This window comes from Limulus polyphemus, unplaced genomic scaffold (genome assembly GCF_000517525.1).
Source record: "Limulus polyphemus unplaced genomic scaffold, Limulus_polyphemus-2.1.2 Scaffold981, whole genome shotgun sequence".
Taxonomy (NCBI): domain Eukaryota; kingdom Metazoa; phylum Arthropoda; class Merostomata; order Xiphosura; family Limulidae; genus Limulus; species Limulus polyphemus.
The window spans coordinates 104,818-128,447 of NW_013666591.1; the positions used below are offsets into that span (position 1 = coordinate 104,818).

The 23,630-nt window shown below is 34.3% G+C and overlaps 1 protein-coding gene across 1 annotated transcript; it reads left to right on the forward strand.

The window, feature by feature from the left end:
- Positions 1–14,134: 14,134 nt before the first annotated feature.
- LOC106461536 (peptidyl-prolyl cis-trans isomerase-like) lies at positions 14,135–23,630 on the forward strand. Its single transcript, XM_013921368.2, has 4 exons — positions 14,135–14,289; positions 20,416–20,620; positions 22,530–22,661; positions 23,233–23,630. The coding sequence occupies exons 1-4, from the start codon at positions 14,236–14,238 to the stop codon at positions 23,445–23,447; spliced, it is 606 nt and encodes a 201-aa protein (XP_013776822.1). The 5' UTR covers positions 14,135–14,235; the 3' UTR covers positions 23,448–23,630.

Below are 23,630 nucleotides of genomic sequence, written 5' to 3' on the forward strand. Positions count from 1 at the left end.
CACAATACCATTTAAACAACATGAAATAATATCCTTTAAAATAATGATTCTTTAACATAGAAAACATTAATAAATAAATACCCTTCTATGGAACAATGCATATAATGAAATTAAGACTTTTAAGCAAAAACAATATAAACTTTAATACATAAAATACACAATAAACCAGTTCATTCACGAAAGCAAAATACTACGGTAGAAAAGTAAATCACATATATAGGCTCTTGCCCTAAATATAAATGATAATTATAAATACTGTACAAATGCATACCTTAATTATATATATATAAGTAGAAAAATGCAAAGGTGATAAAATAAAGAAATTATACTTTTAGAGAAAAATCACGTTTAAAAACTTTGGTAATAATTTAGTTACTTGCCAACGTTTCAAGCGAATGCTCTTTTTCAAGCCAGAAACAAGCCTTGGATATTTGTATTGTTTAAAGGATTTAGTTACGATAATGAAGTTTCATACATACATTTTACAATGATAAATAAAAATACGTCACTAAATAAATATATACATGCATATAAGTTCAGTGAATTGCATATGATTAAGGGAAGAAGTTGGAGTTACTCTACTAGAGGATCCCAAAAGGTTAATGGATCTCTATATCTCAACAGACAGTTTTCCTAGGGATTTTAAAGCACCTGGCTGTCTGATCCTAACAGTACTGTTTTAAAATTGCTATATGATTCAGTTAGTTGCTCCTTCACTTTGTTTAGTGGTTTTGGGAAGAGCTTCATCACTTCAACCTTTACCTCCAGGGCCATCACAGGGATGTTGAAGTTGATGTTCTAGTGTATAGTAGTGTACACATAGTGGTCATGGTGTGGTTGTAATCACTGCAAAAACTAGAACTGGAGAAGTTACAGTGTTGACTCCTACTTGATGAAGTGTCTCTGGTGTTAATACAAGTTTTGAAGCCATAACTGTTGAGCTATCCACGTGTTAGCTTTTGCCTGGGCTTTTAGTTTGGACAAGTCTTCCTTGGCTATGTTATTAGATGGTTCCACCAGAGGTGGACACATGCCTGATAACTCTAGTTATCAAACACCAACAAGGCACATTATTCCACTTTTACTCTTATTTCTATTGGCATACTTGGAGTGTGAACGAAATTTGCTCTTGGATCTTCTGATTTTCTGGCTCTTCGTCTTCTCTTTGATATCAAGGGGCACTGAGTCAGGTGTCGAGGTCTCCATTTAAGTGACTGCGCAATAAGCATATCGGATATTCTGAACTCATATTCCCTATCTCTGTAGCAAGTACAGAGTGGTGTAATGGTTAGGTTGCTGATGTTGTTGTGGGATAATGTGGAGTCTGGATAGCTAAACCTTTCATCACAATCTCCAAAGCCTAAATGTTAGATGCTTCATCAAGCAATACATTTTCATCCGTCAGTTGTGATGATGAAACAAACGTCAGGCTAGCCCCAGCCATGTATTCTGTATAAGAAACGCCACAAAATCATTAAAGCCAAACAAAAAGTGTTCACCACTGGCTCCTTTCATGATTTTACAGATATTGTGGTTGAGCAGTAAAAAGGCAGATAAGTCAACTAACAGGTTGAATAATCAAGGTAACCAGAAGGTTTTCAAGTTTTATCTTAAATAAAAAAGTCAAGATTCAAAATATAGGGTCAAAAAGAATTTCAATTGGTCAGAGAAAATTGGTTAAGAGTGTGGGTAAAAGTCATAGTTGCCTGGATCCAAAAATACTTCGTCCTGGAAAGACCTATCACAACTGAAGTGTAGGAACTGAAAATAAAAAATAAATCTTGATCAAGCTCCATGTTTACAAGCTTTCGTGTGCTAATACTGAATATTCCAATAGGACACATCTCCAACTACCTGCGGACAGCTCATTTGACGTTGACGTAGGCATTCTCGAATCTCGAGCTTGACCTAGATTAACTGTGCTGTCACAGTGTATAAAGGCAGTGAGGATGGTTAAACAACAACTATCTTGTAACTTTTGCCACATTCTGAGTCTTACTAGACTGAACTTTTGATGTTATAAGTCTGCCAGAACACTGCCCATCTCATAATTCTATCATTGGTGAATTTTGACACATTGAGGTATACGAGAGGTTGATGGTCATTTTGAAGGATAAACCCCATCCCAGAGAGATACACTACAGGAACAATTGCCATCATGTTCCTGTAACAACATGCTCCCCCCCCAGTGGCATTGCGGTATGTCTGCAGACTTACAACGCTGGAAACTGGGTTTCGATACCCGTGGTGAGCAGAGCACAGATAGCACAAACAAATAAGGCTCCACTTCCAATGTCAGGAGCTATAGTCCTCAGAATTAATTGGCTGTTAATGTATGGTAACCTAAAGATGAGTTTACTGGTAAGCAGAATCTTTAAGCACATTATACTAATATAATAGTTAATTGACAAACAGTGTTTTCTAAACATCATGAAAATTATAATCTGTAGAGAACATACTTCGTGTTTCAACAGAACACTGGTCAGTCTTCTACACATTATTTACATAAAATATTTATATTATGCCGAGAAAACAGTTTTTCAAGTTACTATAGGATCTATTAAAATCATGTAAGATTCCTGTGCTTCTTCCCACACCACTGTGTTTGGGTGATTCTCTTTGTCAAATCTGTAATAGGAACTCCTATGACTGTATAATTAGGGATGAAGTTTCAATAATATCCACTTAATCCAGTAAATGACCCGAACTTCCTCTTAGTTCTTGATTTTGTTGCTTCTCTTATTTTGGTTACATGGTACTTATTGCAAGTCAATCTTACCCTTACTTATTTGATGGTCTAAAAACTCTACATTGGCAGTATAAATCACACATTTGTGGCTCTAACCATAGTATCCCATCTGTTCATTTTGTAAAACAACATTTTGAGTACTGCTAAATGCTCCTCCCAAGCGTTCAATTGAACAAGGATATCATCAATTTAGTTGTCTACACCATCCATTCCATCCAATAACCTCTACATTTCTTTCATGAACACAGCACTAGCATTCTTCATACCAAAATGCATCCTGGGAAACTCATATTTCCCATCGAGCATCACACACACAATCTTCGGGACGTACTCCTTAGTTTCTGGGATATGCCAATAGCCTTTACTAAGATCAATCTTTGTAAAGACCCTGTTCTTGCTGATCTCCTGAAACAAGTATTTAGCTATAACCATTGGTTTTGTATCCAAAATGGCTATGTTATTCAGTTTCTTATAATTTATGCACATACAATTGGATCCAACCTTTGCATATGATAAAGTTAATTTTCTGATGACACCCATTTTCATCATTCTTTGAATGTCCTATTATATGGAATATATAATGCTCTATGGCACAGTGTAGGATTTGTAACTCATGGGTTCATCACTACTTAGCTGAATGTTAGATAACTTTGGTTGTATTGGACATCTGAGTAAACACCTGTCTTTTCCTTTCTTTAGGTATCAGTTAAGTGTTTCTCTAACTTCACATCCGCTGTCTCCTTGAGAGTACAGCTGCCCAACTCCAACAAGTCCTCAGCATCAACTGCATCATTGAATGTATCATCTATGCTTTTAATTGCAGCTGCAGACACAACTTCCAGAAGTGAACCATCTTGCTCCTTCAAGAACACCTAGCTAAACATAACTTTGAATGTTCTGCTTCAAAAGTTTAACATGGTAGGTTTCACTTTACTTTTTACTTTACCTTTAACATCATTTTTACCAACAACATTATCCATTTTGTAAGGTCCTTTCCACTGCACAAGTTTGTTATTATCACTGTGGAGCAATACAAGTACAAAATCACCTGGTTTGAAACTTCTATTCCTGGTTTTCCTGTTAAATCACTACACCACACAAACGAGAAACAGAGAACTCTTAATCTGTCAATCCTTATGGTGTGTGGGACAGGTGAGTTTCCTGTGTCTGATTCAAAGTTCCATTGCTGAAGCTAGAAAAGTTCGGTGGACATTCCAAATTTTGAAAAAATATTCATTGAAAAGTTTCACTGCTTGGGTTTCTGCTTATTGGTTGCGAACTAATTACACTTTTGGCCATTTGGTGAAATAATCTATCACCAACAACATGTATATATTTCCACTGTTACTATGTAATAGAAGACCAAGCACATCAACAGCAACTCTGTCAACTGGTGTTCCAATTTAATACTGCTGTAGTTGTCCATCTTTTCCCCTTCATGGGTCTTTTTGTTCACAGCATAGTTTACATGGTTTGTACTAATCCTCTACAGATTTCTGGCATCCGACCTGTTATAGATGTTCTCTTATCGTATCCGGTGTCTAACTACTACGTAAAAGTCAACACCACTGTAGTGGCTGTAAAAGTACCAACTGATGTAGTATCTTCTGGCCACTTGTATCTTCACATTTTCGAAATAGCAAACCCCGTCATTATTGGGTATTTGAATATTGCTTTGAAAGTTTCAGCAATAACATTACTAGCTCTGAAGCTATGTTGGACAATTCACATTTTGCTGCTCAGATAACTTTTGCACACAAGGTATCCTCTCTTGGTACAGTGTAAGTCAGAATTGAGGATTTCCCTTTTCCAGTTAATGTATCAGATATCTGATTAGAAGGTCCTGCTTTTTCTCCTGGAAACCCTATATTTGTGCTTTCCTTTGAGATGCTAGTGGTTAGTTGACTTTGAAATGTGAGTTTTGTCTGATTCGGTAAAAGTGGGGATTTACTCAGGTTTTTTTTTATGATGGGATTCTGTTTCAAGTCGAAGAATTTGTTTAATTCAGCTATTGCCACATTTTATTTTAGATTTACAGATGGTACACTTCGCTTGATAAAAGTTACTTCCTTTAACACACCACAACTTCAATTCATGTCCATTTCCATCAATCTCAGACAACCATCTTTTATTAAGTTTAGTTTCGTCTCCTGTCATAATTAACAATTAACAAACTCTTACCTGAAATAAATATTAAAATGTTACATTACCATGAAAAGTTTCTAAAACAGCTTCAGTTGTTGGACATTTTAACACATTTTCAGCATTTATTTGAAAAACATCTAGATAGGTTAATATATTTCTTGTTTACCCAATTTCATAAATATAGGAAAATATATGAATTTCTGTAAAATATAAGAAAAAAAAACAAAATATGCAAAAATAATGAGCATTTTTGTGAAATATAAGAATAAATAGGAAAATATAGGAGTACTTGCCGCCCTGCAACATGTTTAGTGTAGCAGTGTAATTCCAGAATAACAGTGATAGTAATAGAAAACGTTTCGTTTGTAGTATAGATATGTGGTTACAAGTTAAGCAGTTTCTATGAAAACATTCCTCAACCACTGAATCATTAAATCACGTGGATAAGAGTGGTTGTAAGTATAAAGGCCACTACCAGATTTAGTCATATCACAAGTGTCAGACTTTCCATCTGTCTGCCAGCGTACTTTTCAACGTTCCTGTGCAATAATAAGCGAGCGTTGCCTGAGCTGGCTGAAACCGAAAAGAAGCACAAGCAACAAGCCAGTATTCTTGATCTTCGGTCGGGCCTTACGATCACAGGATCATCAAGAGAAGACCACTAGAGTAGCAAACTATAAACATTGACTAACACTAAAATTACATGAAATAATTTAATGTACCGGTCTAAGTACACTGTTATAAAACAAAACTAACTCATAATGGTCAAAATACGTTGATTCATCAGTAGGGGTGTTTTTTTTTAATTTCACTCACATTACACCACAGCGTACGTCAACTTACATTTAAAATCCAAAATCTCGTTTCAATAATAAATTCGCAAAATTAATACCTTTTCCTAGAAATTTCAAACTTAAAGCATTTATTATTTACGCTGTTTTCGTCACCGCCATAACAAATATATCCGAAAGGTGCCGCTAGCTACGTCAATACTATTGCTAAAATGAATTTAAAATATATAGAACACGATAAAAACTAATTGTAGAAAAATTATAAATCACAGTTCATAAAAATAAAACGTGAAAAGTTGAATAAAATGAACATCGAGAAATAGCCAGGTACATGGATTATATAATTAGTGTGATCCAAGTTATGCTAACCCAAATGTATTATTTTACACTTATTTACAATAGTTAAAGGTCAGTTGCCAAATACTTGTCCAACTAAATAATTGATCAAACCGTTCTATAATACCTCAACATCTCCAATGCGAATAAAAATACCAAATAGTTTAACGTCATTCGCAAACTTTCCTAATTATATACTTATCAATATTATTAAGTTAAATATAAAAAAAAGCGAAGGTTTAAGCACTCTACTGTCTTTCTCCTGAGATTTTCCACAACTAACAGCCATTTTATAAGTCGCTATACCGCGGTTAAAAAAAAAACATCCCAAATTTAGCAGTGGTAGACTAGAGGAAAGCAGCTAATCAACACCACCACTCTTTTACCAACGAATAGTGGGATTGACCAACACATTATAACGCCCACACGGCTGATAGGGCGAGCATGTTCGTTGACGGGAATTTGAGCCCGCAATACCCACATTGCGAATTGAGTGCTTCAACCAACAGGTTATTGCTCTTTCGTTATTGCTAGGTCGATAGACAGTGGACAGTTTCTTGGGGATTGGAAACGTACTAATTTTACTCCTATTTTTAAAGAGGATGAAAAGAGATGCCCAAGAACTTACAGGCCTTTAAGTTTTACTTTTGTATTGGGGAAAATTTTAAGGAGAAGCTTTGTAAGTTCATTTAGCGAAACATATTATCATAAAATAAAATAAACATGGATTTACCAAAGAGATTTACCCTTACTAATCTGTTAACTTTATTCGAGGATGTTACTTGTTATCAGGATGATTGAAAGCGTGTGGACAAATTGTAATTAGATTTTCAAAAAGCTTTTAGTAAAGAGCCACACAACAGATTAGCTAAGGCGTAGTTTTCTTTTTAGTGCAAAGCTATCCAATCGGCTGTCTGCACTCTGTACACCACGGTGAATCGAACTCCGAAATTTAGCGTCGTAAGTCCATCAGCTTATCGTTGACCCATTGGGGGACGATCAGCTAAGAAATAACATCAGAAGAGGTTGGAGAAATAGTATTTAATTTGATTGGAGGATGATTAGATGATTAAATGTTGGAGTTCAGTCAACTCTGACCGATTTGAGATCTAATTACAGTTTTGAACTCAGGATATCGAACCCTTTCGATTGATGTATTTGATCACGTCCAAGGTTTCAGATTAATTTACTCTAATCCTGCTTCAAAGAATTTCTAGTGCCGCGGCTATTGATGATTCCCTCTCGTTTTTACATTACCATTGTGCTCACTATCCCAATTCACTAATGATAAATCTGTGTTAAAAACTATAAGCTGTAAAGTTTAATTGTCCCCTTTCATTAAAGGATATTATAAACTGTAACTGTAATCGTGAAACTAGTTTGTTGAACTAAATAATAGAAACAGTAAAGTTGAAGGTGGAGGTTTTTCTTTCTATAAAACATTATTGTATGGCAGTAAAATTCCGTGTGACATGACTTATGTTATGTTGGAATGTTTGTTGTAACATTTATAGTACATTCCAGTTCACGGATTCTTGCAGACCAAGATAGTGCCAGCTAAACAGGAAGTTTAACGTATATGATACTACGGAGTAGAGATCCGTTTACTTTGTGTACTTTGAATGAGCCCATCAAGAGAGTTAGTACACAAATAGTAATCTTTAATTATACAAACACAAATGAAATATCAACACAATACACTTATACAAAACAGTACAAAGGCAAATATTTATGTGGATGTGTTGAACCAGAGTGAGTTGGGTAAAATAGCCTTTAATGTTTCTCTCACTAATACAGTGTTTACTTCCCCTGTTAGCTAAAGTAAAGGAAAGTTAAACCTAATAACATCCCTAGATGTTAAGATAAAGTTAAACCTTGCTCTTGTGCAAAATAAGAGCCAAAATAAAAGCTTACAAATTCTGTGAGAAAATTCTTATAGTCTATGTAAAACTATGAAATCTATCTACCAAAAACTCAAAATTTAAATATGTTTAATAGGGTAGAAACTGGCTTTAAATACAAAACACAATAACAAAGGTTGCTCACAGCACGCTCCTCGTACACGTGATCGAGAACCATTTGCATTCCGGTGTATGAGAGTGGCAGTACTATATCATTACCCTACTCGTAAACAGAAGAGGCAGTTGTCTATCTCAAGACGTTCCATGAAGCTTCCTCTCCCCCCCCCAAAAAAGAAAACACACCTAACTAGAATAAAAAGAAACCATATTGTTTACTTGAGCGACTCTCTGCGTCCAAGCTGAACTGAAAGAAAATTGAAATTTCGAAAAGGAAATACAAATTAATTAATGGGGTAGCTAATATATGGTGCAAGAATGTATCACCTTGTTTTCGAAAATATAAAACATTTATTTTCTTATGGTTAATTTTAATAACAAGGATGAATTATGGCCTGGGATACCACTTAAGCATAGTGTACATTTGTGTAAAACTTTTTTGGGTAATAAAACATTGGTAAAAATAAAAGCACAGTAAATATACAAGTTTTTCTTCTTATTTGAATGCGGTAGTCTGTGTTACAGTACTTAAAATTTTACATAAAAATGAGAAAGAGACCACCTTATGCGTACATGGATTAAGGCCACATCAAAGAATCTTGTCATATCAGATATGGGTATTCTTTTACATTTTGTATTTCAGCCACAAGGTTTCCAGAGTAGGATTTGGATAAATAATCACTGGAGCTCATAATGAAGGACATGCGGCCACTTGCTATTGTGGATGACTCTGATTTCCGAAATTTTGTACATGATTTGGACCCGAAGTATCATCTTCAGTGCATGTATTTCTAGGTAGTGTACACTAAGATTATTAGTGGTCGAACTGAATAATGTTGAGGTTCTCATAAGTTCACATTCACACTGTCAGTTTTCCTGTTTTACGGCAAAATCCATCTTCCTACTTTACGAGATATACCAAAGGCTGCCGAATTCCCCTCGAAAGACATGTCTTCACGATTTTGGAAGTCCTAAAGGGGCAAAGTTCAGCCACCTTACGAAAATGGAAAAGAAATATCTCTGTACTCTTAGGTACCTAGCGAGAGTATTTTTTTCAAAGTCTGGCCAGCTCATCCCGAAAACAACGTTCTAGACTTGAAGCAAAACATATTAATCTGACGATGTTCCTGTACCACATTATGAAGTAACAGGTCATCCATAACTGTTTTTTTTTTAACAGCATCGGAATTTAATTTACTTGCTTTTGGAGTCGATTCTCAGGTTAATAATCAATTCTGGAATCAACTCCAAACATTTTGGAGTCCAACACCAACAGTTTATGTATACCAGTATTCAAAACTTGAAACTAACAAACTGATAAATGTGACAAAAAAATCTTATGCTATCTCGGACATCCAATCAACAACCACGTTGGTTTATTTGTGTGGAATGAAACCATGACTACGAGCTACACTCCCATATTATTAGCTTATGAATATCATAATATGATTTGTTTGTTTGTTGTTGAAGCACAAAGCTACATAATGAGCTATCTGCTCTCTGGCCACCACTGGTATGGAAACTTGGTTTTTTAGCGTTGTAAGTCATCAAGTTTATCGTTGTGCCACTGGGGGGAGGAAATCATAATATGATAATTAGAGCTTCTCGTTTTCCGTATCTAATGTATATCCACGCTACGATTACTCTGATTAAATGAGGGGATATTACTGCCTGATTTTTTAATGCTTTTAATAAAATGAAATTGTTAAACGTTGCACTTGTGATGTGTAAACACCGTAATTGGCTATTTTATGCTGAATTATTTAAATCTTCTTTAGCTAGCGGTAAAAATAACAAACACACAAAGATAAAAGAATAAATAAAATGGAAGATTAATTAGGTAAGTAAAGGGAATGAAATATTAATTAAACAGCGATTGACTAGTGTTACCTCTCAACTCGGTTCCACTTTACAATAAGGGAAACAGTTAACGTTTTGAAGGGCAATTACCTTGTTTCGTGGTTTACAGATTTCAGATTATTGGCAGTAAAAACACTGATGCTGTTTCCCACTAACTTATTTGTGTATATTGTACATGTAATTTGTATATATTGTACATGTAATTTGTGTATATTGTACATGAATTTTCCTATGTAAATTGTTGTTACAATACCACTTAACAGTAACGATATTTGTACTATAGTTTTAAAAATGTCTTTATTTTTAAATGTGTACTTTCAGATATAATTTATATTCTCCTATAGTCATAGTTGGGCCCGGCATGGCCAGGTGGTTAAGGCGCTCGACTCGCAATCTGAGGGTCGCGGGTTTGAATCCCCGTCACACCAGACATGCTCGCCCTTTCAGCCGTGGGGGCGTTATAATGTGACGGTCAATCCCACTATTCGTTGGTAAAAGAGTAGCCCAAGAGTTGGCGGTGAGTGGTGATGACTAGCTGCCTTCCCTCTAGTCTTACACTGCTAAATTGGGGACGGCTAGCGCAGATAGCCCTCGTGTAGCTTTGCGCGAAATTCAAAAAACAAACAAACAAAACAAACAATAGTCATAGTTGCACGCCCCATACTGACTTTCCGCACCCCTTTGGATGGCACATTTTCGGTGCACCACGTGCTTAGAACAAGACTCTTATCACACGGAGAACAGCTCTAATATTATATGTTGCGATTTCGAGATAATGACTTGTTATATTTCCTGAAAGAAGTGAACCTTGAACAAACCTATTTGTGGGAAAGTTACTTTCATATAGTTTAATTCTTTATATTGTTGCGACAGCGGAAGTCACATGACACTGGTAACACGTAATGAGTATCTCAGAGGTTCCTGAAGGCTCGAGTGTTTGCCAGACGCCCTCTATTTTGTATATATAAGCCGGCAAATAAAGTGACGGATAGATAATTGCAGACAGGCAGAGATAGAGACGGATAATTGAGTCAAGTGCAGTAGTGACCCTAAATAAAATGCGTGAATCGTTGTGAATTATAGCGTGTGTTTAAGTTAAAGTGACTGTGGAAATTAAGTGTATTGCAAAGTTGTATTAAGAAAGAATAAACTAGTTTTATTTAAGAAAGGACTTGTGTTGCTAAAGTTTCATCCGAAAGAAATTATACGGAAAATTAACAAACGACCATATGTATTGTTGTAACGGTTTCTGTTGTTGAGCTAGTTCTCGTGGGTTTTTAAAATATACATAAAAGAATAATGCAAAGTCCAGTTCAGTCAAGGATAACAAAAGTGTTTTAATTCTTTAACAACAAATTCTAAAAATTAGCTTACATAATGAACACTGATATATCAAAGTACACAGTAGTCGCTAATACAACAATTTCCCTTACTTGCTAATAATTCTCTATTCTTGTATTTATGATACTTCGTCGTAAACACAAACTCAAAATTTAGCAAACTGACCCCCCCCCCCCAGTGGCTTAACGGTAAGTCTGAAAGCTCACACCGCTAAAAACTTGGTTTCGATATTCGTAGTGGGCACAGCACAGATAGCCCATTGTCTAACTAACTGATAAACTCAGTAATAATCTTCTTAAGCCTAAATCGTCTTTTATGTTACATAGTTTGTTCTAAAAAACTGAATATAATTTCATACGTTAATGACGTCGAATATTCCTCTGGCCAAACAACAATACGTAATTTTGGAATGAAAAATAGCCTACAACAGTATCTAATAAACTACCGTATTTGCTAATTACTTACTAATTATAAAAGGCTGTAGTTAAAATTTCAGCACAAAACAACATATTACGCAACGAGGGTGTATCTTGTACCAATAAAAAAATTCATAGTATAGCTTGGTAAAGTGTGTGCTAAAAGAATTTAACCAAACAACCTTGTAGCCATCCTGATACTACACGTGCAGTGAAACTTGACAGGTTCAGCATCTCGCATTACGTACACATGTGAGTATCTTAGAAAATGTTTTCTTATGACTGCCTCTTGGGAGCGATGTAACTATAGCATCTCTAGCTGTATGACTAAACCGTGGGAGCAAACATTTATTGGGGAACACTAATCTCAGTAGAAATGTGCTCCAGAAACTGCTTGGATAGAAGTTTTATGGAAGACAGTTTGCAGTGAGTTTATTCGCGCTTTATTAAAAAACTGGTCCCATACATCTCCTGTCTGTAACTACTTTCTTAGTTGTTGATCGTGCTCAGTTTGGTGGCCATGGTACTTCCATCAAAAAACACTGAAGGCTGCTGTCTTCAACGTTTTGTGTCCTTAGGCTCTAAATTATTTAAATATCTAGCTGTTTGAATATTTATTTTTTGGAAAGGTTTGTGTTAAATATATAAATATTGAATCATAAATATAGCGGATAAATGGACAATAATGCGCAGTTAATCAATTATGTAATTGTTTTGTGTTTTTTTTTTCAGCGCAAAGATACATAAATGGGTTATATGTGCTGTGTCCACAATTGGTATCGAAAGCTGATATTTAACGTTATAAACCCTCAGACTTACCTCTGAATCACCGAGGAGGATGACGAAAAAGAAGCTTGTTATGTTGTTAAACGCAATGTTATACAGTGGGTTATTTATTCTCTGCCAACTGTGGTTATCGAAACCTGATCTTTAGCGTTATAATCCTCACACTTACTCCTGAACCATCGGACTTAAATATGTAAATACTAATATGTTGCCTGTGACAATATTACTAGGACCCGCCTATGGGCACCCGCAGGAAGGAGCAAGAAGAGATATGTGCCCCCCCCCCTTACATTTCATAAAAATGCACGTATTTTGATGTAAACTTAACATCGTAGTTAAAACTAAATATTTTTAGTAATTTTTATTAAAACTGTAAATTTGTGTTTGCGTTTAAGCACAAATAACACCTATTATTTTAGTCTGTTGACTTACACTGTAAACGCTGATCTCCTACATACACTTCCCCCCCCCCCCTGAAAATATTTCTGTGAGCGCCCACGGACTCGCCACTCTGTTATCGTATGAGAATCGTTCAAATAAATAAAGTTTGGTCAGCTCTATATTTGTTACAAAGGATGATTTTCACTATTACGTTAGAAAATTCCAACTGTCACTTCATACACGTTGATTGAGTAGGCGAAAATTTAGTTCTAGTATTTGCTAATAAATTCAAGTTGTAACTAGTGGTAACGTATTATTTCTTAACATTTGAAACTGAAGGCATTTTCACACAATAATGAAAAATAATAAAAATGGAACATGGTGAATCCTAGACTTTTGAGAATAACTTTCATATGGAACAGAGCCAAGAAATTTCCCGAAAGGCCTTCTTTATTTACATTAGGAGACGCCACTAAAATATAGATAATTTAACTGGGCTAATGTACGTGCGATGTACTTTATCTATGGAGGTTTCTATAAGAACATTTTTTCTTAGACTTATTTCATTGGGGCGAACAAAGAAAATCTAGAAACAGTCATCCTTGCTTGGATTGACTTATTTGGTGTTTATGATTTTGTTTAAAATCTGATTCATGCGTTTTTGTGGTTTTACAAACTTTTATGTCATACTAACTTTAACATCATAACGCCATTTTTATAACGATTTCTTCATACTGATGGTCACAAATATATTTTTTTGTTATATTAGATTCGTTAGCGTTTTACACGTTTTTTTTTGTTTTGCTTAGATGTGTGTCCGTTAGCAATTTTTATACGCACTTAAGAGACATATTCCTCGACGGTTTTACATGTACTACTCTTGTTTTATACACTGTTTAATTGTTTCTCTAGAAGACTGTTTAACGGTTTGCCTTTCAATAATCTTCCCTGATAAATCAATACATATATAATCACCTTTTCAAAAACAATACACAATCCTGATTTTTTTAATGTTGTTTCTAATAAACATGTAACTTGCATATTTCTCTGTTAGAGAATGATAAAGCTAAACGATATTATCTTGTCCTAGGCCAAATTCAAGGATTTAATTTTCACATAATTGCATAAATATTAAATAAAGTCCTTATTAAGTAATTTCTAAAAGAAGCTTTTGTTAAAGTATATATCGAACTTTTAAATTAAGTCCCAGCAGCAGAACTAATCGTCTGCTAATCTACGAAGCGTTTTTCGCTTATCAGACTCTAAAAGTTCGTTTCTCATTATAACAAAGATGTTTGAAGCATCCAATCACATTTGGTGAATGACCTTTCGGTTGAAATGGGCTCTTCCGAGCTTACGGTCGTAATATGAGCTCGCGCTGAACTTATTCTGACGTGGAGGAAACTCGAACGATGAAGGGTGTAATACTGAGCTTGGTGGTGTGTTGCTGTGTTCAGCTTGTTTTTGTAAGTATTAACAACATCTTCTAGAGACCGTTTTACTTAATCAGAGTAGAGTTTAACAATAATTATTTCTTTTATTAGCCTAATCTAAAAGGTGATACCATTTTTTTGTCCTGTACACTTCCTTAAATAATTATAGATAGAATCTTAAAAAAAAAGAAATAAAACTCCAGTCATTAATCTATAACAATTTTTACTGCGCCAAAGTTACATCCATTAAATTGCTACATTATACATCATAGAAAGGTTAAAAACTCAGTTGGGGATGAAAGAAGCATTTCGTTATATTCCAATGAATAAGAGCATAACGGTTTTAATTTTACTTTTAGTTTATCAGAGGTCTGTTGCAATGGCTCGTAAAATATTAATTCGTTAGCAGCTTCATTATTTAAAAAAGTAATTGTTAAACATAATACATAAAATCATTTACTTTGTTTTTCGTAAATAGTTAAGTTAATGTATTCCATACATTCCGAGATTTTGAAAGTTGCGAATATAGTGTAAAATAATGATAAGAGGCGCTCCTTTGGTAGACAAAAACAAGTGTATATATGTTTGTAAGGGTGGCGCATTACTACCATGCAGGGGTCTGCGCATGCTCACGAGTTTCGTTTATCAGAACTGTCTAGTCTGTTCCTATACTCAACCAGACATCAATGTAGCAGAATGGCTGCGTTTAACTTTGCGTGGGAGTGAGTGGGGCTAGTTATAAGAACATGTCAGTGAAACTAAAGAAGATATTTCAACCACACTAAACTTGCAATAAAAGAGTCAGTGGAAATATTCCACAGTTATAAAAACACAAGCAATTAATGGATTACATTTGCCTGGCTCCTATTCCCCAATGTGAATATGACGTAACTACGACAGTTTTATCGAAGAAGGGCATTGGTTCAATTATCTTGGTTTGTTTTCTGATGTTAGCAATGAATAAATTTACATATGACACTTATCTCTTGGGTTTTTTAAAACAATTTTCTTTATTATATGCTGAAACACGTGAAAATGTTTTAAAATTGGACAGTAACGTTAACTATTCACTAGTTAATTAGTGGGAGAAAAAAGCAAGAATTTGCTGTGATTGTTTCGAATGGTTTAATGAAACAGGATGTGCGTGGGTTTGGTTTTATATACTTTATAATTTCAAATTTCTGTGTACGTTGTGGTTTCTTTGTTTGTTTGTTGCATTTCGCGTTTAATTACTTGAGGACTATCAAATTTTGAAGTGATAGGTTAAAGGGAAGACAACTAGTCAACACCACCCGGCGCCAATTATTCGACTATTTTACCAACGAATAATGGAATTGACCGTCACATTATAACGTCGTCACAGCTGAAAGGGCGAACATTTTCAACGACAAGAGTTAAACATGCGACTCACAGATTGCGAGTCAAGTGCCCTAACCCATAACCACCAGGTCATGTCAGTCTGTATATGGTGGAAAACAAAAACTGTAATTAACTAAGCTTTCGAAGAACATTTAGGCCTTGAAGGTATCAAAGTTAATTAAATTCAAAAGCAATAATACAATAATAGCCACATATAGTTATAAACTATATTTTTAATGTTGTAATTTGGACGTTAGCTAGAGGGCGCCTCACGTTTGGGAAAATTAATGAACGAAAAGCTTTGCAAATTATTTAGAACGTGGGTAGATTAAAAATACAGGGTCAGCGAAGCATCGAGAGGATAGTTGAGGGATAGTTAAGATAGTTTTATCAGCCGGTGTGTTTTCTGAAGTATTTGGATCTGTGTTTGCTATAGCGTTTAATGAGTTACTTTGTAAAAATAAGTTGATTTTGCGTTATTGCTAGTATTGTTAGAGGTTTGAGCGTCATTTGTAACTAGGCCTTTAATAATTTACCAAAGTTTACAAATGTCCAAGCTTGTAAGAGACGTTAAAGAAGGAAATATACTACTTTCTGATAGTTATGTAGACTGGACGTTGACTTATTTTACATCAGACAATTGAAAATAACCTGCCAACAAAAGAATAACGCTACAAAACTTTGTGTCAAAAGCAGGGTATTACTTTGGCAAAACTAAAATAGAATTTTAACTAAACTTCAACCTTAGTTCGAGATTAGCACAAATGCACAGAATGAGATAGGAAGCCTGCTAGACATGATTGAACAATGGAAAGAAGAACACAGAGAAAGATACAGAGCATTAAAAAAGAATAAGAAGAAAGAGATAGAAAATTAAAAGAACAGCAGAAAGAATGGGACAGGAAATTAGAAGAAAGAGAAAATAGAATAAAAGAACAGCAGGAAGAACGGGACAGAAAATTAAAAAAGAGCAGGAAGAATAGGACAATAATTAAAGAAAGACCACTACTTTGGTATTGGCATACCCAACTCTGGAACATATAATTATTTCAGATACAAATATCAGTGATTTTGCAGTTTTGTTACAAGTAAGTATCTGGTATGGAATTGTGGCTGCTTACTATAGCAAGACTATGAATGTCATAGAAAGAGGGATTATACAACTTCAAAGGAGCTACTAAGTGTTATTCGAGCTCTGAATCGCCTCCATTATTATCTTTATGGATTTTACACTCCAGATAGATAAGGTGGCTTTTAAGTGGCTGGTGAATTTTCATAATCCAGAAGACCAAACAGCAAGATGGCTCCAAAAACTCCAGAAGTAGAACTTTAACATCGCACCTTGCTCTGGATGGAATAATGGAAATACTGGTACATTATTCCAAAGACTGTATATTAATGAAGAGTGTAATCACTGTGACAAGAAAAAAACATGGGATATAAAAAAGACCAACATAAAGTACAACAAAATATAGTCCAAGATGTGATCTTTGTCAGTGATGACGAATAACTGAAACCAATTATTCAATGGCTCAATAACAGTGCAGAAGGACCCTCATGGCAAAGAGATGTTCCATGCAGTCCTAAAACAAATGTATTTAAGGCACAGTGGGATTCCTCACTGAAAATAATACTATATACAGTCCACTTGTCATAAACGAATTAATTTATTTCTTCAATAGTGTTATGTATATACAGGCTGCATTCACTGGTAGACCTAACATCACAAACACCGTTTCAAAAGATAATCCGAAACTAAGTACACCTAACTCACAAATATAGCTCAAGCTACTTGCATTTTTTTCTCTAAGCGCCCGACAACAAACACGCTGACAGACTCACCGAATAACGAGCTAACTGAACGACTAAATTAATCACGAATATACGAATATACTAACCAAATCACTGACGAACAAACTCTTACTAACTCACTAAAACGTTTATTGACAAACTAACTGATTACTTCTCTCTTATCTGGTGTTTTTACAATGTACACTATTTCTCGAACATTTGAGATACCACAAAGAGCTAAAACATTCATGAAGCTATTAAACTTCAGACAATTATTACATCATGTGATTGAACTTATAAATAAGAATGATAAAAATACAACTTACAGCAGAATGGACTATTTCCAATATGCCCACCAAAGGGATAGAACCCTAATTTAGAGTTAACAAACAGTGCTTTTAAAATACATTTTAATAAAACTCAAAAGCCAGAAAGTTATACAAATTAGTAAAAACCTTACCATTCCTTTACAAGACACATAAGGCCAATGCTTTCGAACCCCGACTCTACTGATACAAGCGGATGAGAATAGTGACCTATTCCCACCTTAGATTGGATGCCAGTCCACCGCAGATAAATCCCCAGCTAAGTACCCATCATATAGCTGGGTATACTGGAAAAAGTGAGGTAAAGTATCTTTCTCAAGGACACAATAGCATAACGCGGGCTAGTCTCGAACTACCCACCCATCCAACTACGAGTCCAAAGCGTGAAGCCATTAAGCCACGCTACTATATAAATATTAAATATAATTTATTTTTAATTTTTTTCTTTTGCTTATACAATAATCTTAGCAAATTTGTGTCAAATTTTGTGCAATTTCATACTGTATTTTGTGTAACCCAAGACCAGGGTTTGTTAATTCGACTTAGATGTTTTCATCTGTAATTTTTGAACTAAGTGTTTGTAATTCAGCACAAAGCTACACAATCAGCTATCTATACTCTGCCCAGCACGGGTATAGAAACCCTGATTTTATCGTTGTAAGTCCGCAGACATTCCGCTCTGCCACTGGGGGGGGGGGGGTGTATTGCCTTCTACCACTGGTGGGTCCAAAGGCCCATGGTTCCCCAAACGAAAGTAACAAAAAAAAATGTCATGGTTCGTTTGTACGATTTCTCATACGATTTCGGCGCCATCTTTTCAAAACACTAACTCTGGATCTTCCACTGCCTTCTATAATGCCCCTTGAACGCTGTGTGTCCCAGGAAAAGTTCCCCGGCCTCCCTGCCCTTTCCATGGACGTGGTCCTGATAAAGTAGTCAGTCAATGTTAAAATAAATTTATAATAGTTTACCTTTTATTCTGTACGTTATAACATCTTAACACAACAAAATGTTGAGTTTTTCTTTGTTTATGACAGATCATTAAGGTAATCTGCCGCCGTCCTAAACTTCCAACAGTCGACCTCAAAGAAGGAAGTCAGAAGGCAGCACCAACTCTTGGGCTACTCTTTGCTAATAGTAGGAATGATCGTCACATTTGCCCTTAGTGGCTCAGGGGCACGTTTTCATGGCTAAAGTTAATGATTTTTCTCGAAAGAAAGTGAAATGCTGGCCTGGTAATTGAGAATGTAATAAATTGTATACAACAGGGTTTTCACTTAGTTTATATATGTATATATAGTCAATCAAAGCCGAATATTTAAAAATTTTAAAAAGCATTTAACATAATTTCATTCAGGCACTCTTCTCAAACTGCTGTTTAGCCTCTCGTATTGGCTGGAACAACCCTAATCACCTGCGTTCCATCTATGCCCAAGAAAAATTCACTGGGCTTTGCACTATAATTTGTCAGTTTACCAAACAGAAGACCAGGAAAGTGAACCTTTAACTGGCACAATTAATTAAGTAATAAATGTATGTGTTGTTGACCTTCCCTTGGCAACAGAAACAGTAAAGAAAAAATATACAAATGTTAATTTAACGGTTAAAACTTTGTATATATATATATGTATAAAAGTTTGACTTGTATACAACACTGCATGTTTTCGAGCAAAAATGGCGTGTCGTTTCTTCATAAATCATATTTGTGCATGAAATGCGTAGTCTTTTTTTTTTTTTACATTTTCGTTTTATTTCTCCGCTTTCATTTCCGACTTCTGGGTTGTTTAACATGAGACTAACTTATATAAAACATTACATTTACAAAAAATAAATAAATTAGGATAATAAAAAAATAGAGTAAAAAATCTTTGCATTACAATGGCTAAAAAAATATCTATTTATGAAAACAGGTTGGACAACTATTTCACAATTATCTTCAAATCTTCTGGTGATGGGAGTTGGTGTTATGCTTTAGAACTGTTTATAAATCAGTAGTTTGATTTTTCATACAGGTTGAGTTAATTGCTCCGGAGACCAGAATTAGTACTGTATCACGATTGCTGGGCGGAAGAAAGCGATTCACAGTGGGCGAGTTATACTTCCGGTATTCAGTTGTTTTATAATATTTATATATCTTTCTAACTGATAATAACTGACAGCTTTCATTTTAACGAAAAACAAAACAAAAATATTTAATAATAAAAATAATAATATTTTTTAAATTATAAAGTCATTTAAAATCTGATAAGTTTTTCACTATCAGTATCACACGATACGTATTAGAAAATTCATCGTAGCACAACTGTACGTGTTATGTCAAACAGATACAGGTGAGTAGATGCCGGTATTCGTGATTTATAGCTTCGAAAGTACTACAGTCCAAATTAAATATGCTTAACTTTTTACTCTTCTACAGTCACTAATTTGTAAAAAGAAAATTTCAACGAGGCTTGGTTTATAATTCAACAATCTTAAGTCTCAAACCCAGTACTGAATGTTATAAGCAATTCATATTCAACTTTCAAGTAATAACTAGTCTAATATAGCCAAGCGAAGCCTTAGTACGAAACGATTTAAAACCTCAAACTTGTAGTTAGGTTTAACAAATTACTTGATTTACATGTTGATAAGTGACTGACCAACTTATTTGCTTAGTATGATGGAATAACTTTTATTCTTGCAGGGAGAAGGGGAAATTATTACTGATAAAGTATCCTTTGAAATTTCCATTGATGGTGACCCCGCTGGTACTATTGTCATTGGCTTGTTTGGAAAAACTGTACCCAAAACTGTGGCAAACTTTAAGACTTTTGCTGGAAGTGGCTACAAAGGATACAAATATGAAGGTTCTAAGTTTCATAGAGTTATCAAAGATTTCATGATACAAGGTATACCTTTTGAGGCTTATTATCATGTTACCTGCTTTTTTTCTAAGTTAAATGTCTCAAACTGCTACATTTCACATTTGGAATAAATCTGTTTGATAGTTTTTGTAAATTGTTTGTTCCACTGTATGTCAAAATTTGTGGTTATTGGTCGACTAGAAGTAAGTAAATAACACAAAGATTAACTAATGTACAACTTGTTTACTGTTGATTATATTTAAAATAATTACTAAGAATTTAATGAATCAATCGATAAATCGACAATTTTCTATCACTGTTTCTGGCACCTCAAAGGTAAAACGATAAGGATAATTTTTTGTATCTAACACGTCTGATAAAGCTCTATAACAAGGCAACAAAATCTTATTATGAAACATTTAAATAGAAAATAATAGTATATGTTGTAGGCTATGTTTTTTATTTAAATATATATATATATTTGGTTCTAGGGAGTTTTAAATCACATGATGAACATGTGGCTTTATGCCTAGAACTTATCTAAAAAGTAGGAACTTATTGGAACTATATAAAAAGTGAGATAAGCTAAAGTAGTGGTTTTCAACCTTTTTTTTCAACTGAGATCAGCTAGATCTGATTCCAAAATTTCACAGGCTACTTCTTACAATAATAACTTTTAAAAGTACTTTTAAATTAAATCGTAAAACAGTATACAAAACAGCTCTACACTAAACCAACATCCCTGACATTTAGAGCCACTGAGCTTGGGTATATTTATTATAGATTCTAGATTGATTACTCAGTTAGTAAGTTTGTTAGTTGTCTTTTTTTACTTCAGTTTTGTGAATACTGAGTTTGTTTTTAAGGAAGCTAGAAATACCAGAAGTACTTCTCTCTGAATGAGACAATTAGCAAATAAATTTAATGACAAGGAACCCAGTTTTTAGAAAATAAGGTTTGGAGAAAGCATGAATGGGTAGTGAAAGAAACAAATGTACAACATATTTATGACCCAGTTTGAAACACAAGCCATACAATCCACACTTTATGACATTTCGCTGGTTTCACTTCAACCAAACACACACACTTTCTTTGAACACAAACTCCATTTGCCCCAACATTAAATTCACCATTAAACACAAAAATAACAAGCAGTTATATTTTCTTAATCTTAACACTATTAGATCTGATACACAAAATTCACCAAAAAATTACTCACACAGGTCTCTAATTCCATGGAATTCTGCCCATGAATCTAAACAAAAAATCAATGTACTGAGAAATCTTATAAACACAGTTTCAAGACTTTGCTCAACTGACTATGTAGATGAAGAAATCACCTTTATAAACACTAACAAATTTTCCCAAAGTACTGTCAAAAAGTTTTCACACAACCACCAGAACAAAAAAATTGACACTAATAAATTCACACTGCAGTTTACCATTTATTCCTGAAATCAGCTCAAAATAATCAATACTTGGAGAAATCTTGCCATTAAATATAAAATTCCTGTTGACTTCAAATTCATTCCACAACCTGGCCCTAAACTAATATCATTACTAAATAAAAAATTATATAGAATTACTTGAGCAGTGAGTGTTAGTTAAGCTAACATGTAGAAGTTGAAGTTCAAGAAATAAAACATTTTATCATCATTAAACTTTGAATTATGATTTACTGTATAATCGTTTTAGAAGACCCACTCAACAATATATTATGAATTATGAATGATTAATGAACATTATTCATTAATGAGAATTTAGCAAAATGCTCAAACTAGTTTTGAATGAGACATTATGTCTGGTGTGTGTATGCCATTTTTCATTTAACATTTTATGCAAGATATGTTAGTAACCAGTGGGACATTGTCGATAATTTGGTTCATACGAGTTGAAATAATTAAAAAATTACTTTGCTATTGTTTTTATATAAGTTCATTATTCTAACTTCTAGGAGGAGATATTGTTAGTACAAATGGTTCTGGATCTATTTCTATTTACAATGAGCATGGAGGAAAGTATTTTCCTGATGAGAACTTCAAGCTTAAACACACTGGTGCAGGAATAATAAGTATGGCTAATGCAGGTGAGCTGACATACAACAGATGTATATTTTATTGTCCAAAGCATTTCACCACATACATACAAGTTGTTTAAACTCTTAGCATTTCCTGTTTAATTTTTTATCATAAACTTTTAATTTTTATTAACAAGTTCATGTTTTAGTTTATTCTCTTCGGTTTAATGACATCAGTACAATAAAGTTAGTTTTTGATGATGTTAACAGATTTTAATAGTCAAATTTAATTAGTGGTCTACTGTAAAAATTAAAATGCCTTCAACACCTCTTAAAAGTATTTTATCTAGCATATCCTACTTTCTATTACTTAAAAACATAACATCCAAAGCCATCATTAAAGAGCAACAGTCTAGTGGATATCACTCCTGCATGTTGTTTTTCATTCATACCTCACTAACAATCCTTCTCTGGGCTACATACCAAAACATGACAGCATAATAGCAGTCAAAAGTTATTGTTTACTAAATAAGATAAGATGATTACAGGCCACTAATCCCTGTAACCACCTAACAGCTTGGATAAGTGAGTTTTTGAAGCCTATTGTTATTGTATATAAAATACCTTTTTGATGGCTTAGGTAAAAACACAAATGGATGTCAGTTCTTCATCACTGCTGTGCCCACCCCCTGGCTAGATGGTCACCACGTGGTCTTTGGAAAGATTATTGAAGGGATGAAAGTTTTCCATAAAATAGAAAACTTGAAGACCAACAAAGAAGATCAACCATTAAATGATGTTGTCATTACAAAATCAACAGTTGAAGATGGACTATACCTTAATATGGTTTTGTAAATTTTGTCTGAAATTATTTTTTATACTATATATTATTTTCAATAAATGTGATTGAAACAGTGTATTGATCTATGCAGTAATTTTGATTTGCAGCTGAAATGTAAGGTTTGATTGAATGTAAGATTTAGAAAGTTCAGCCTGGAGCGAACAAAGTAATAATAAAGTGCTACTTTTCCACATGTC

What these genes read in the sequence shown, in the direction of transcription:
- LOC106461536 (XM_013921368.2), top strand. Translation starts at nt 14,236, where the DNA reads ATGAAGGGTGTAATACTGAGCTTGGTGGTGTGTTGCTGTGTTCAGCTT. An exon ending in CAAAGATTTCATGATACAAG is followed by an intron (nt 20,621 to 22,529) that starts GTATACCTTTTG and finishes TCTAACTTCTAG; the next exon opens with GAGGAGATATTGTTAGTACA. An exon ending in AATAAGTATGGCTAATGCAG is followed by an intron (nt 22,662 to 23,232) that starts GTGAGCTGACAT and finishes TTGATGGCTTAG; the next exon opens with GTAAAAACACAAATGGATGT.